This window comes from Aedes albopictus, chromosome 1, assembly GCF_035046485.1.
Source record: "Aedes albopictus strain Foshan chromosome 1, AalbF5, whole genome shotgun sequence".
In the NCBI taxonomy this organism is placed as follows: Eukaryota; Metazoa; Arthropoda; class Insecta; order Diptera; family Culicidae; genus Aedes; species Aedes albopictus.
Window position 1 is genome coordinate 90462450 of NC_085136.1, and position 12333 is coordinate 90474782.

A 12333-nucleotide genomic window follows, 5' to 3' on the forward strand; every position below is an offset into this window, starting at 1 on the left:
CTCTAAACGTTCGCACCATGGATCCTGTCCAACACACCTCCTGCAGCGCTACGATGCCGAACCCGCGGTCCTTCAGTAGATCGGCGAGTATGCGGGTGCTCCCAATGAAGTTGAGAGATCGGCAGTTCCACGTACCGAGTTTCCAATCGCAAGTCCTTTTTGTTCGCTGGGGTCGTTGCCGTTGGTCTCGATTCGTATTATTCTGTTGCTGATTTTCCGCTACAATGGTTTTTTTTACGGCTGGCTCGTAGGGCCTGACACCAACCCCCTACTTTCCGGAGGACCATAGTGCACAGTTGAGCTTAGAGTCCTTCCCTGGCACTCGGACGTAGATCAGCTGCCCCTAACATGGGGATCAGACGCTGTTGTGAGCCGCTCCTCCTGGAGAACAGACGCTCAGGTTTGCCGAAGCAACCCCCCCCCCCTTCCCTGCCAGCCCACGACCAAAGTACCCACTGGGGTTGGTTACCCGATCTTCCCTAAGGTTGCTCATAGTTTCCGGCCGGTACCGCGTGGAGGTAGGGATAGGAGTTGCTGGGCAGAGGCTAATGGATCACAATGGGATCTGAATTATGCAGCATATCCAGCCTTTACCGTGTAGAATAGATTATCTCCGGAAAAGAAGAAAGATTGCGGCTAATACGCACAAGATCAGAAGTATTCAGAAGATTTGCGGCGAAAGCTGCTACTACACATCGTGGAGATCCATGAATTCGAAAACGATCATGATGGTGGCTCCAGAGAGGAGCCCTAGCATGTCATCCAGGTTAAAGGGTGGCGGAATGTTACGATGAAGCTCCCCACTGCACAGATGATTTGGCCAATGAGACAAACGATCATATAGTCCGTTTTACGAGCCGTTTTAATGAATGAAATTTTGACAGAAGCTGGCGTCCTAAACCCGTGAAAATCAATATCATCATCAACATTGTTGTCATTTCGTGAAATGACTCATACGGAAAGCGATAGCAGCGGTGTAAACAAATATGCAAATATGTAGGAATAATTTAATAGCAAGGGACTGGGACCGTTTGGGCAGGATGACCTATTTTGAGCACTTGTTGCAATAACTCAGTCAATTTTTAACCTATTGACTTGACATTTGGGATCTTCTTCTTCATCTTCTTCTTTGTGGCTCTACGTCCGCACTAGAACTTGGCTTCAACTTAGTGTTCCTTGAGCACTTCCACAGTTATTAATTGAAGGGCTTCCTTTGCCTGCCATTGCATGAATTTGTATAATGTGAGGCAAGTACAATGATACTCTATGCCCAGAGGAGTCGAGAAAATTTCCCGACCGGAACGAGAATCGAACCCACCGTCTCTGGATTGGCGATACAAAGCCTTAACCACTAGGCTAACTGGAGATCCTAGTTAACTGGTGACATTAGGAATACGTTTGGTTAAACATGGGCTGAGTTATAGCAGCAACTGCCCAAAATAGGCCCCATGCCCAAACGGTGCCAAACCCTATTTATGCATAGCACAATTGAATTCTAGAGTGAGATTGTGACATGATTTTCGATACTTCTTCATTTGATTTTCTACTACCTCAAAGGGTTATCATTGAATTTTGAATAAGCTACAGAAAAAGAAGTTGCATACACTGCTGAGACTTTTGGGTTTAGCCAGATCCGGATTAAGGATTTTGGGGCCCGGGTCCGGAGCGAATGTCGGGGTCTGTCGGACGTACAAAAGCGATGCACAAATTTTGTTTTGTGTTTGCGAACAGTATTTGAACGGTGTGAAGAATAAATTTGATGTGTAGCAACCAAAAAAGTTTTGGGGTCTCAAACGTGGGGTCCCGAGGCCCTGAGACTGTATTAAATTCTAGTTTTACCTGTTGGTATTTGTTTATGATGTTTGTTTCTTTCCTTTCATATCACTCATACCTGAAAAAAAGATTAAATAACGACTATTGACTCATTTGCAACTGAAAAGAACCTTGCATTTATACCCTATTGATTAAGAATTAAACTTCGTGATTCATTCTCGAACAATTTGATGTCATTGGGTTTGGTAGCAATGGGTCTGGAGATAAATTTAGCCAACCAACATTTATTTTTCAAAAACAAACACAAAAATCAAAACAACAAAAGAAGTTGAAGGTAAAACAGAAAAAAAGAGGACTTCAAAAAAACACTAGTTGTTATTAAAGGAAAAACAGAGAAGCTGTCAAAACACTCTTCAATCTTCGAAAAAACGGTGATGACTATTATATTATAGAGTAAAGAACAAAAACATAAAAGAAAGTGGGAGTGTGGACGATAAAGCTGACAGCGCATTTTCCAAGAAAACAATAAGTTTCTACCGAACAGAATCATCGAAAAATCTTCCAAACAAAAGTCTGAAACCTAAAGAAGGGAGAGAATCGGAAAAAAATATGGGATGCGAGTGTTTCAAGTGTTGTTGTCATTACCTGTATCACCTTCACCATATTCCGCCATGGAATCAGTATCACTTTCCGGTCCCACCTTTTGCGAGCTCAGCGACTGGCGGCCCTGGCTTTTATTGTCCAAGCTGTAATCACGCAAAACACTAAACTCTTTTTTGTATCCTTGGTCCGGACGGAGCCGCTCATGGCTATTGCTTTCCGAGTTTTGAGATTGATTTGTTTGGTTTTGGAAGGAACCCAACACTTTCACCTCGTCGTTGATCATCCTCTTTCGAGAAAGAAGTTCGCGAGAAGGATTGGGAAAAAAGTTGGAAAACTTGCTGCTCTAAAGGTCTCTGCCTATAAGCCGGGGCTCGTCCGTTTTTTAGTTTCAATTATGGGCAAGGGGTTATTGAGTTTGAGATGATTGAGATTTCTTCTATTTGAAGCTGTTTGGGCGGAGATGGTCATAGATATTAGAGAGGGGATGATGAGAGCTTTGAGGAACGAAATCAGGTGTGCAAATGTGAATGGAATGTGGCATATGAGGGTTACCACAACGTTTAGGTAATGAAATGACTTGATATGGTGCGCAGCATTGTGCCTGACGTTAGAGATTTCAATGAGTTTGGGATTGGGCAGTAGACAAAACGGAAACTGGGAGCCATTATTTACAACTTGAATTACTGTCGAAGCGAGAAAACGAGAACTCTGTTATCCCTAATTGTTGTGGCGAAATTTATTGCCCCCTTGCGAGGAATGCATAATTTTATGTACACAAATACATCTAGCCATTGGCGCGCGCCAACCCTTTTCGCTCGGTCGAGGGACCAAGACGGTTGTTAGATAGGTATTAAAATTTACGCCATGAACCGTCCCGGTTTTGAAAAGTTGAAGGAAACGTGGTATTTACAGCCAATTCGGGGGTTGGTTTCTTCGAAAGTGATTAACTGTTCCATAACGAAATTGTTTGTTTCGATTAGATTACATCTAGTATCAGTAGCTGCTACTGGCTATCCGGGAAACCACAACCGATGTTAGTCGCTGAAAGTAGGAGACTTAAACGAACATGCACATTTTTGGGATAGTTTTGATCTGGTTTTGTTGGTTGATGTGAGAACTAGCAGTTGAGAGTTGAATTGAGTGATCCATTTCCATTATTTTTATTCTACTTGACAAACATGTTTTGCCATTTTTAAAGTGTTTTCTTGCTGGGGAATTGTAGATAAACTTTTCTACGAAACCTTAACAGCCCATTTGATAATGACAGCTGTGAATAAACCCAGACAGCTAGGAGTCGCATAAGGATACACGTATTGCATCGTATAAAGTACTGTTTAAAGTTACTATCGCAAACCTGTACGGCGGAAGGACAATTTTCATCGTATATGATGTAACTTTTTTAACTTATTGAGATGTATGAAAACATCACAAAAACAACATTCTAATGTTTTATTGCGATAAATATAACTTATTCGAATAAGCGTGCGAGTGTACTCATAAAATGTAAAATAAATTCGCATAAATATGTACTGCGATGATTATACGTCTTCACTCGGTACTTTATCTTATTGATAGTTTAACTCGCATAGTTGTATGAATGAAGCCGCATAAAAGTCAAAAAGTATACATGAAAACTCGCATAAGCGTGAATCGTTTATGTTGACATAATGCGATTAGATATGTGATAACAATGAAAGAGTCGAAGTTTAACTTCGAATGAAGCGTCAGACAACTGCGAGAAAGCGAACCTAGACCTGTTGATAAACATGGTCTAGGTTGTAGTAACAATGGTTGGTTTGTGATCCTAATAATCAGCCTGATCCATAAGTAGTGGTTGATGTTAAGTGCGGCTCGTTAATGCAAAGGTCATTAGCTCATAACTGAGGTGAAAAAAATAGTTTATTTTTCGCAAATATTTTTCATCTTTATTAGTGAGATTTTTAGCCCGTGGCTAGTTCATCTCGAAGTTTTGCAAGTATCATTAAGCCGCACAAGATGCTACATTACATTACAATAGTGCACAATGTAAATCACATAAGATATCGCGTCAAGTCGTGATGCGTTATTATTAACCTACCAAAATACCTGTAAGATTACGTGTAATCAGATCATAAACTTCGTTATTCCGGCTAAATTGGTTGTTTGGGAAATGTCATTGTATGTTTACTAAATTGAAAGCAAACCAATAGCGGCTCCGAAAAATGTAATGCACATTTGAGCCTCAAAGATATATGTAATGCCTTCTCGAATTAGAAATTTGTTAGAGTCACACTTCATCGCAAACCTTTTAGGAATACATTCTGGGCTTTACCCAGAATCCTCTTCAAATTCCTCTAGTCTGGGAGTTCCTTCAGAGATTCACCCAGATGTTTCTTCAGATTTCTCCACGAGTTCCTCCGGGATTATCTACAGAAGTTCCTACGAAAAGTTTTCTAAGATTCTTCTTTCTGAAATTCCTCTACGAGTTCCTTCGCAAGTAACATTTTAATCACCAATTAGCCTTGTAGAGGTTTTGAGAACCGTTACAAAACCTCATTCATTTTTTCAAAGCTGAAAAAAACACAAGTACTATACTGCCCTCGGACGCATAAATGTCACATGTTAAACAAGAAAAACGCATTTAAAGTTTCAAAAAAAAAAACTGTGGCTATTGTCGCATTATAGCGATTAGTCGAGCAGTTTCATCTGGAATTTCTAGTTTCTCTAAAATTCATGCATAAGTTCATTCTTGGATTCATGCAAGAGCTTCTGCAGAACTCCCTCCAGAATCATTTTTTGAAATACTCCAGAATTTCCTACTGGGTATCTTCCAAGAGAAATTCACTCTACGTATTCTCCGGGAGTTCCTTCTGATAGTCCTTCAAGACTTCTAGCAGGGAATCAATCCATCAAAGACTACTTCTGGAAATCCTTAAGGATTTTCTTGTGGGAATACTACAGAAGCTTCTGGTGTGAATCATCCCGTTTTTTTTTAATTCAAGATTCCTCCAGGAGTTCTTTCTGAAAAGCTTCAAGAGTTCCTTCCTGAGAATCTTCCAGGACTTTTTATGTGGATTTTCCAGAACTTCCTTCTAGGCATCCATCAAGGTTTCATTCTGAGAATCCTCTAGAAGTTCCTTATGGGATTCCTCGATAAGTTTTTTTTCTTTTTGCAGTCCCTTTTATGAATTTCCAGGATTTTGGAGATCCTCCAGAAGTACCTGGAGAAATCTAACTCCTTGACTAATCTCCAGGTGGAGTTCTCCGAGAAATCTCAGGCTGAACTCTTATATGAATTCCTAAACGAACTTCTGACGTATTGGGGAAAGAAGTCCAAGAAGGAATCCATAAAAGAATATGAAGAAATCCATGGAAGACATTGGCATTCGTAGAGAAATTTTCAGAAGCAATTCCTGAAGTAACCACCAGATGAAATTAGTATAATTCCCATAAGGACTTTTAAGAGGAATCCTTAGAAGGAATATCTGGTGGAATCCTCTGAAGAAGTTCCTGGAATAATCCTTATAATAAATTCCTGCAGACATCCTAAGATAGAATTCCTCAAGGAATTCTCAGATGGAATTGCTATAAGTAATCCTGGGAAAAATCTACATAAAAAATTCAATAAATTGTTGTTTTGCTTACCTATCAACTTCTACAAATCAACTTCTATAGAAATTCTTCTTGATTTTTTTGCAGGCATTCTGAAAATTTCTTCTGGGATTATCCCAATAATTCTAAATGATATTGTTCCAAGGATTGCTCCAGGAATTCTTTATAAGATTTGCCCAGAAATACTTCAACAGATTTTACAAGAAATTATTTCCATAACATTCACAGGAATTCTTCCAAGAACTCCTCTTGGAGTTCTTCTAAAGATTGCTCCAGGCCTGGTTCCATTGATTGTTCATGGGATTATATAAATTATAAATCCAGAAAATATTCCACAGATTCTTTCTTGGATTTCCCCAGGACTGTTCTAGAACTTCCAAGGGTTTCTTCTTAAAATTCCGCCAGGTATTATTTAAAGAATTATTCTGAGAAACTAGTCCAAATTTTTACTGGAAATCATTTTTCCAAGGATCCCTTGAGGAATTCTTTCAAGAATTGCTCAGCATTGTTTTGCTTTCAAGGACTGTTTCAGGAATACTTTGAACGATTCCTCTAGGTATTGTTCCAGGATTGCTTTAGGGGTTACTCTAATAATTCCTCCAAGAATTATTCCAGGAATACCTACAAGGATACTTGCTAGAAATACTTTCAGAAATTTTCAAAAATTCAGGGATTCTTACAAAAAAATTGCTTCAATAAATCCACTTTTTTCCAAGATTTCCACGAGGAATTCTTTCAATGATCCCTACAGGAATTCTTTCAAGAGCACTTGCAGGCATTCTCCCTTGAATTTTCAGAATATGTTCAGAAATGCTGCCATGGATTTCTCCAGGAAGCATTCTAATGACTTCCCCAGTATGGGCAAAACTGCGGAATCAGAAACTGGCAAAATGAGTCATGACTTTGCGATGCACCGTAAAAAAAGTTGCACAATATCATGACTTGTTTCGCCGTAACATAATCTTGACGTTACGTTTTTCCATATTTAGAGTTATGGCATGGAAACATGCCGCGTGTACTTTGAAAAATGACGAAAATCTATGAAATCATAAGCCTGATACATGAAACTAAAGTTTATTTTGTATGATTTTTGTTCCATCGACAAAACGTGGAAAATTGAGTCATAATATCATGCCGCTTATACTGTAGAATCATGACATGGGCTTATTTAAGAAATTTTTGATTTTTTTTTTCCTTTAAAGAATTCTTCAAAAATTCCTCATCGTGTGATTCTTTCGGCATTATTCGAAGTAAAATTTTCAAGGATTTTTCGCTTGCTGTACACAGCATCAGCGTGGTGCTGACGGTGGTTACCGACCACACGACTGTCCCAAGGTTAACCCAAGAATCTCTCCAAGCTGTTAAACATTTTTTCCAGAATTCTTACCAGGTTGTTCTAGGAATTCTTTCAAGGATTTCTCTAGATTTTCTGTAGATAACTTTTCGAGGATTGTTCTACAAATATTTACAATCGTGAGGAAATTATGCCTAGGATTTTTCGACATATTCTTTTAAGGATTCCTCCGGTCATTTTGGGAGGGACTCATCCGGGATTTCTCTTCTAGGATTCCTAGAAAAAAAATCCCAAAATATATCAAGAAATTCTTCTGAAAATTTTTAGGAATTTTTACAAGGATTTCTCCAGGAAATCCTCTAAGAATCTCTGCAGAAATTCTTCTGAGGATTTATCCGGTTATGCTTTAAAGGGTATCTTTGTGGTTCTATCCAGGAATTATCAAGGAAATCTTCCGAGCATTTTTCCAAGTCTTTTTCCAATAATTTACCTATAAATGCTTCTACGGATTCATCTAAGATTTCTCATAAGGATTCCTTTAAGAGATCATAAAAAAAATTAGCAGAAATTCTTGTATTGGTTTTCCAGCACTCGTCTCAACTGAATGTTTGATAATTATTTAAAGAATTTATCTAACAATTTGCGGGAATGTTTCCAAGCATTTCTTGGAATTCTTTTAAAATTTCGGCAGAAATTCTTCGAATGGTTTCTCTGGAAATTTTTCCGATCGAATAGTCAGCAGTTCTTCCAAGAATTTGTTCAAAAAATCTTCCAAGGATTTCTTCAAGAACGTCTTCTCTATGAAATCTTTCAAAAGTTCTCGTCGCATTCCTCCAAGAATTCTCCCAGGAAGCTCGCCTGCTAATGCTTTCAAGAATTCATCCGAATAGATATGACGATTCCTCCAGATTTTCTTCCGTTAATTGATTGAAGGAATTTTCCATTCTGTAAAAAATATTACAAAGATTCCTGTAGAATTTTTAACAAAGATTTCACCAACATTCTTTAAAATTTTCCCGCGAAGATGCCGGCAGAAAATATTACAAAGATTTCTCCACTATTATTCCAATGCATACAAAGAAGGAATTTTTCCATAAATTCTTCCAAGAATTCATCTGAATTTTTTTAGAAATTCTTTCAAGGATTTTTCCAGGAATCCTTCTGAGGATTCATCCGGTTATTCTTTAAATTGTACTTTAAATCTTCCGAGGATTTTTACAAGTATACTTTTTAGGAAAGCTTCCACGGTTTCATCTACGATTTCTCATAAGAATTCCTGCAGAAATTCTTGTTGTCTAGCAATCCTCCTTGAAATTTTGATAATTCGTAAGAGTATTTATACAAAAATTCTTCCAAGGACTTATCCGAAAATTTCCAGGAATGTTTCCATGAACTTCTTGGATTCTTTCCGAGAACTCTTCTTAGAATTTGTGCAGAAATTCTTCTAGGAATTTTGCCGATAGATTAGAAGAGATAAGCATACCAAGCAACCGCTTCAGAGACAAGCTTTTCAAGCTTCCAGGGAGAAGCTTTTTATATGCCCTTTTTAGCCGATGCGGTAAGTGCACGAGTTTTCATCATGGCAATGTTGAGTCCGATTCTCGGTTGATCCAGGATTTTTTCGTAAAGGGACTTTACGACTTGATTTCCTTGACTTCCTTTGACATGAAGTATCTTCGTGCCTGCCATACGACACACAAATACAAAATGGTCAATTGCAGAGGAAGCTCTCAGTTAATAACTATGGAATTGCTCATAGAACATTAACCTGAGAAACAGGCTTTGTCCCAGTGGGGAACGTTACGGTGAAGAGAAGAAGCTTTAAAAAGAAGCTTTTTAAGAATCCTGAGAGAAGCGTTTCAAGCTTCCAGGGAGAAGCATTCCAAGCTTCTAAAGAGAAACATGTCGAAATTACAAAGGAATGATTTCTATCCTTTCAAAGGAAAACATTTCAAGTTTTCAATAAAAAAAATTTCCAAGTTTGCAGGGAGAAGCCTTCTGCGAAAAGCTTTTTAAGCTTCCAGAGAGAAGCTTCAACAGTTTCCAGAGAAACCTTTGTTTTAAGCTTTCAGAGAGGAACGTTCCAAAGATAAGATTTCGAAGCTTTTAAAGAAAAGCTTTCCAAGATTGCAGAAGCAGAAGCTCTCTTCGGTTTGGAAAGAACTTTTTGAAGTTTCCAGGAAATGCCTTCCAAGTTCCCCGATGATGGGCTTTCAAGATTTAAAAAAGGAACTTTCCAAGCTTCAAAAGAAAAGTTTTTCAAGCTTATAAAGAGAAGCTTTCCAAGCTTCCAAAGCGAAGTTATCCCCGATTCTAGAATTCGTGAATGAAGATTTCCAAGGTTTCAGATGGAAGCTATCCAAGCTTCTAATGAGATGCTTTTAAAGCTTTCTAGAAGGAACTGTTGTCTGCTTTCTTTCTGAAGAAACGCTTTTCAAGCTTAGAGACATAAATGTTTCAAGCTTGCAGATAAAAGTTTCCAGCCTTCCAATTGTCGAAGCTTCCAGAGAGAAGTTGTGAAAACTTTCCAAGATCAGCTTATAAAGCTTTCAGAGAGAAATTTTCCAGAGATAATCTTTCCAAATATCCATAGAACAGCTTTGCAAGTTTCCAAGGAGAAGCTTTCCAACCATCCAGAGAGAAGATTTTCAGACTTCCAGAGAGAAGCTATTGAAGTTTTTTGGAGAAAAACTTTTCAAACTTCTGGACATCAGCTTCTCATGTTTTCAAAGAGAAGCTTTTCGAGCAGAAAAAAGCTTAACGAGATTTCAGAGAGAATTTTTTCAAGCTTCAAGAATTGTGTAAGCTCCCAAAGATGCTTTCTTTCTGAAGAAACGCTTTTCCAGCTTAGAGACAGGAATGTTTCAAGCTTGCAGATAAAAGTTTTACAGGCGTCCAATTGTCGAAGCTTCCAGAGAGTAGTTGTGAAAACTTTCCAAGATCAGCTTATAAAGCTTTCAGAGAGAAATTTTCCAGAGATAATCTTTCCAAACATCCATAGAACAGCTTTGCAAGTTTCCAAGGAGAAGCTTTCCAACCATCCAGAGAGAAGCTATTGAAGTTTTTTGGAGAAAAACTTTTAAAACATCTGGACATCAGCTTCTCATGTTTTCAAAGAGAAGCTTTTCTAGCAGAAAAAAGCTTAACGAGATTTTAGAGAGAATTTTTTCAAGCTTCAAGAATTTTGGAAGCTTCCAAAGATGAGCTTTTCAAGTTTTTAGGGAAAAGCATTCCAAGATTTCAGAAAGAAGCTTGCTAGCTTTCCGGAGAGACATTTTTCAATCTTACAGCGAGAATCTGTCCACGCTTTTGAATAAAAGATTTCGCAATTCCCACTAGTGTGAAGCACTCCCCTACTAACAAAAGTAGCTGAATAATAGCTTATGGAGCAAACGCTGAATAATAGCTTATGGAGCAATAGCTCCCTCAAACTTTTATACCCCAAAAATGATAGTTGGGTCTAAGCTTAAAGAGGGACATCATTTAGGCTTTCACAGAGAAAAGCTTTCCAAACTGCTAGAAACCATATATTGAAGCTTCTAGATAGTGCTTTTCAGACTTCCAGGAAGAAAGTTTAAAAGATTTTAAAGTGAAGCTTGGCAATTTTCCTAGAGAAGCTATCCAGTATGATCCAGTATGAAAAGTAACTTCTATTTGAACATTTGTCACAACCTTGATAATTTTCAACGGACTTTAAATCTTTTGGCAAGATTCTCTTTGGGCTTGAACTTTATTTTCAAAATATCTTGTAAATATCACTTTTCTTCCAGATTCGCGAAAGAAATAGGTTGCACAATATTTTCTTTTTTTTTTTGGCACAAACTTTTGACCATTTTTAAATCTTATCGCGAGGTTTCTCGTGGAGATTCTTTGAAAATCTTTAGAAATACCCCTCTATTCACTTCTGGGGAGAATGCTTAGGGGAACTTTTGAGCAAATTCCATGAGGTATTCCTGAAGCGATTTGTAAAACAGTCACAGTATATTCTTGAAAATAGTGTAGATGGACTCACTTATTATATCATTGTGATAACGTTACTTGTAAAGATAGCGTACGTTTAAACTTTCAATACCGCATTACGTAAGTGTATGGATCATCACAACGTTTGATAAGATTGGTCACAACATCAATAATCTTTAATTTTTTTGATTGGTTTTACGAAAAATGGAACAACTTACTAATATCTATGCTCAATTGGAAGTCATTCTAAAAACTTCCTTTCAATTTTCATAAACTCTTCTTGCTATTAGTTCTCACATCACCAAATTTATCCTGAAAATATTTGTAACAACCAGCAACGTCTGGAAACCAAGAAGCCAAGGGTCGGGCTCGAAAGGAGGCTATTACTTTAGCATACACAAATATTTCTACGCAGAAAACTTGCTTTTCTCGCCAAAAGTACACCCGAATTGGAAGCTACTTGTCCGGAACGATCCGGATGATTATCTTTAGCAGCTAATTACGAAAGGAGCCTTCTAGAAACACTATGACCAGGAACAGAAGAAGAGACACGATACACGAGGGTGAGAGTAACGGGGGGATAATTACGACACAGAAAACAATAGCATAGAGTGGAATGAATGTTGTTGTGTATGCATGGGTTTGATGGTATGTTAGAATTTTGAACTACACGTTTAGTGTCAGCCGAATGAAGATGTCTGTCTTGTGATATGTATGTATGAGTTTGATACTGTGTATCTAGTTATTAAACATGTATGAGAAATAGGTTAATTTGATACTACGGTTAAACTTACTTATCAGCTATTAGCTACACAAAAGCTACACGAGATAATGGAATTAGTAATGAACTGGGATGAAAATGGTGTTAGGCACAGAGGACACGGATTGGGGTAATTAACATCTAATTGATTATGTCGGGTGCTTCCAAGGGAGCTGATTGCGTTCGGGTACAAGCACTGCTTGTTTGAAGTGGCGGAATATGAGGTAAACTGAAAAGCATATCGTTAACTGGATCTCGGGTAGAAGTGAATGACAAAGTAACTTCTAAACTGTGATCGTTTCTGTCTCTTTTTGTTCAAAAGTAATAATTTGGAAGTGAGTTTTGATACTTG

General features: G+C 38.0%; 1 protein-coding gene across 5 annotated transcripts in view; it reads right to left on the reverse strand.

Moving 5' to 3' along the window:
• Positions 1–12333, reverse strand: part of LOC109427393 (neuroglian) — a 119186-nt gene that overhangs the window by 12197 nt on the left and 94656 nt on the right. For 2 of the 5 annotated variants that reach the window (XM_062845006.1, XM_062845008.1), the window contains exon 6: positions 2419–2537. The exons of 1 other annotated variant lie outside the window; for it this stretch is intronic. In XM_062845006.1, coding sequence (XP_062700990.1) covers positions 2419–2537 — 119 coding nt within the window. The remainder of the gene's footprint in view (positions 1–2418; positions 2538–12333) is intronic. 2 more of the 5 variants (XM_062845007.1, XM_062845009.1) reach the window with 1 other exon arrangement.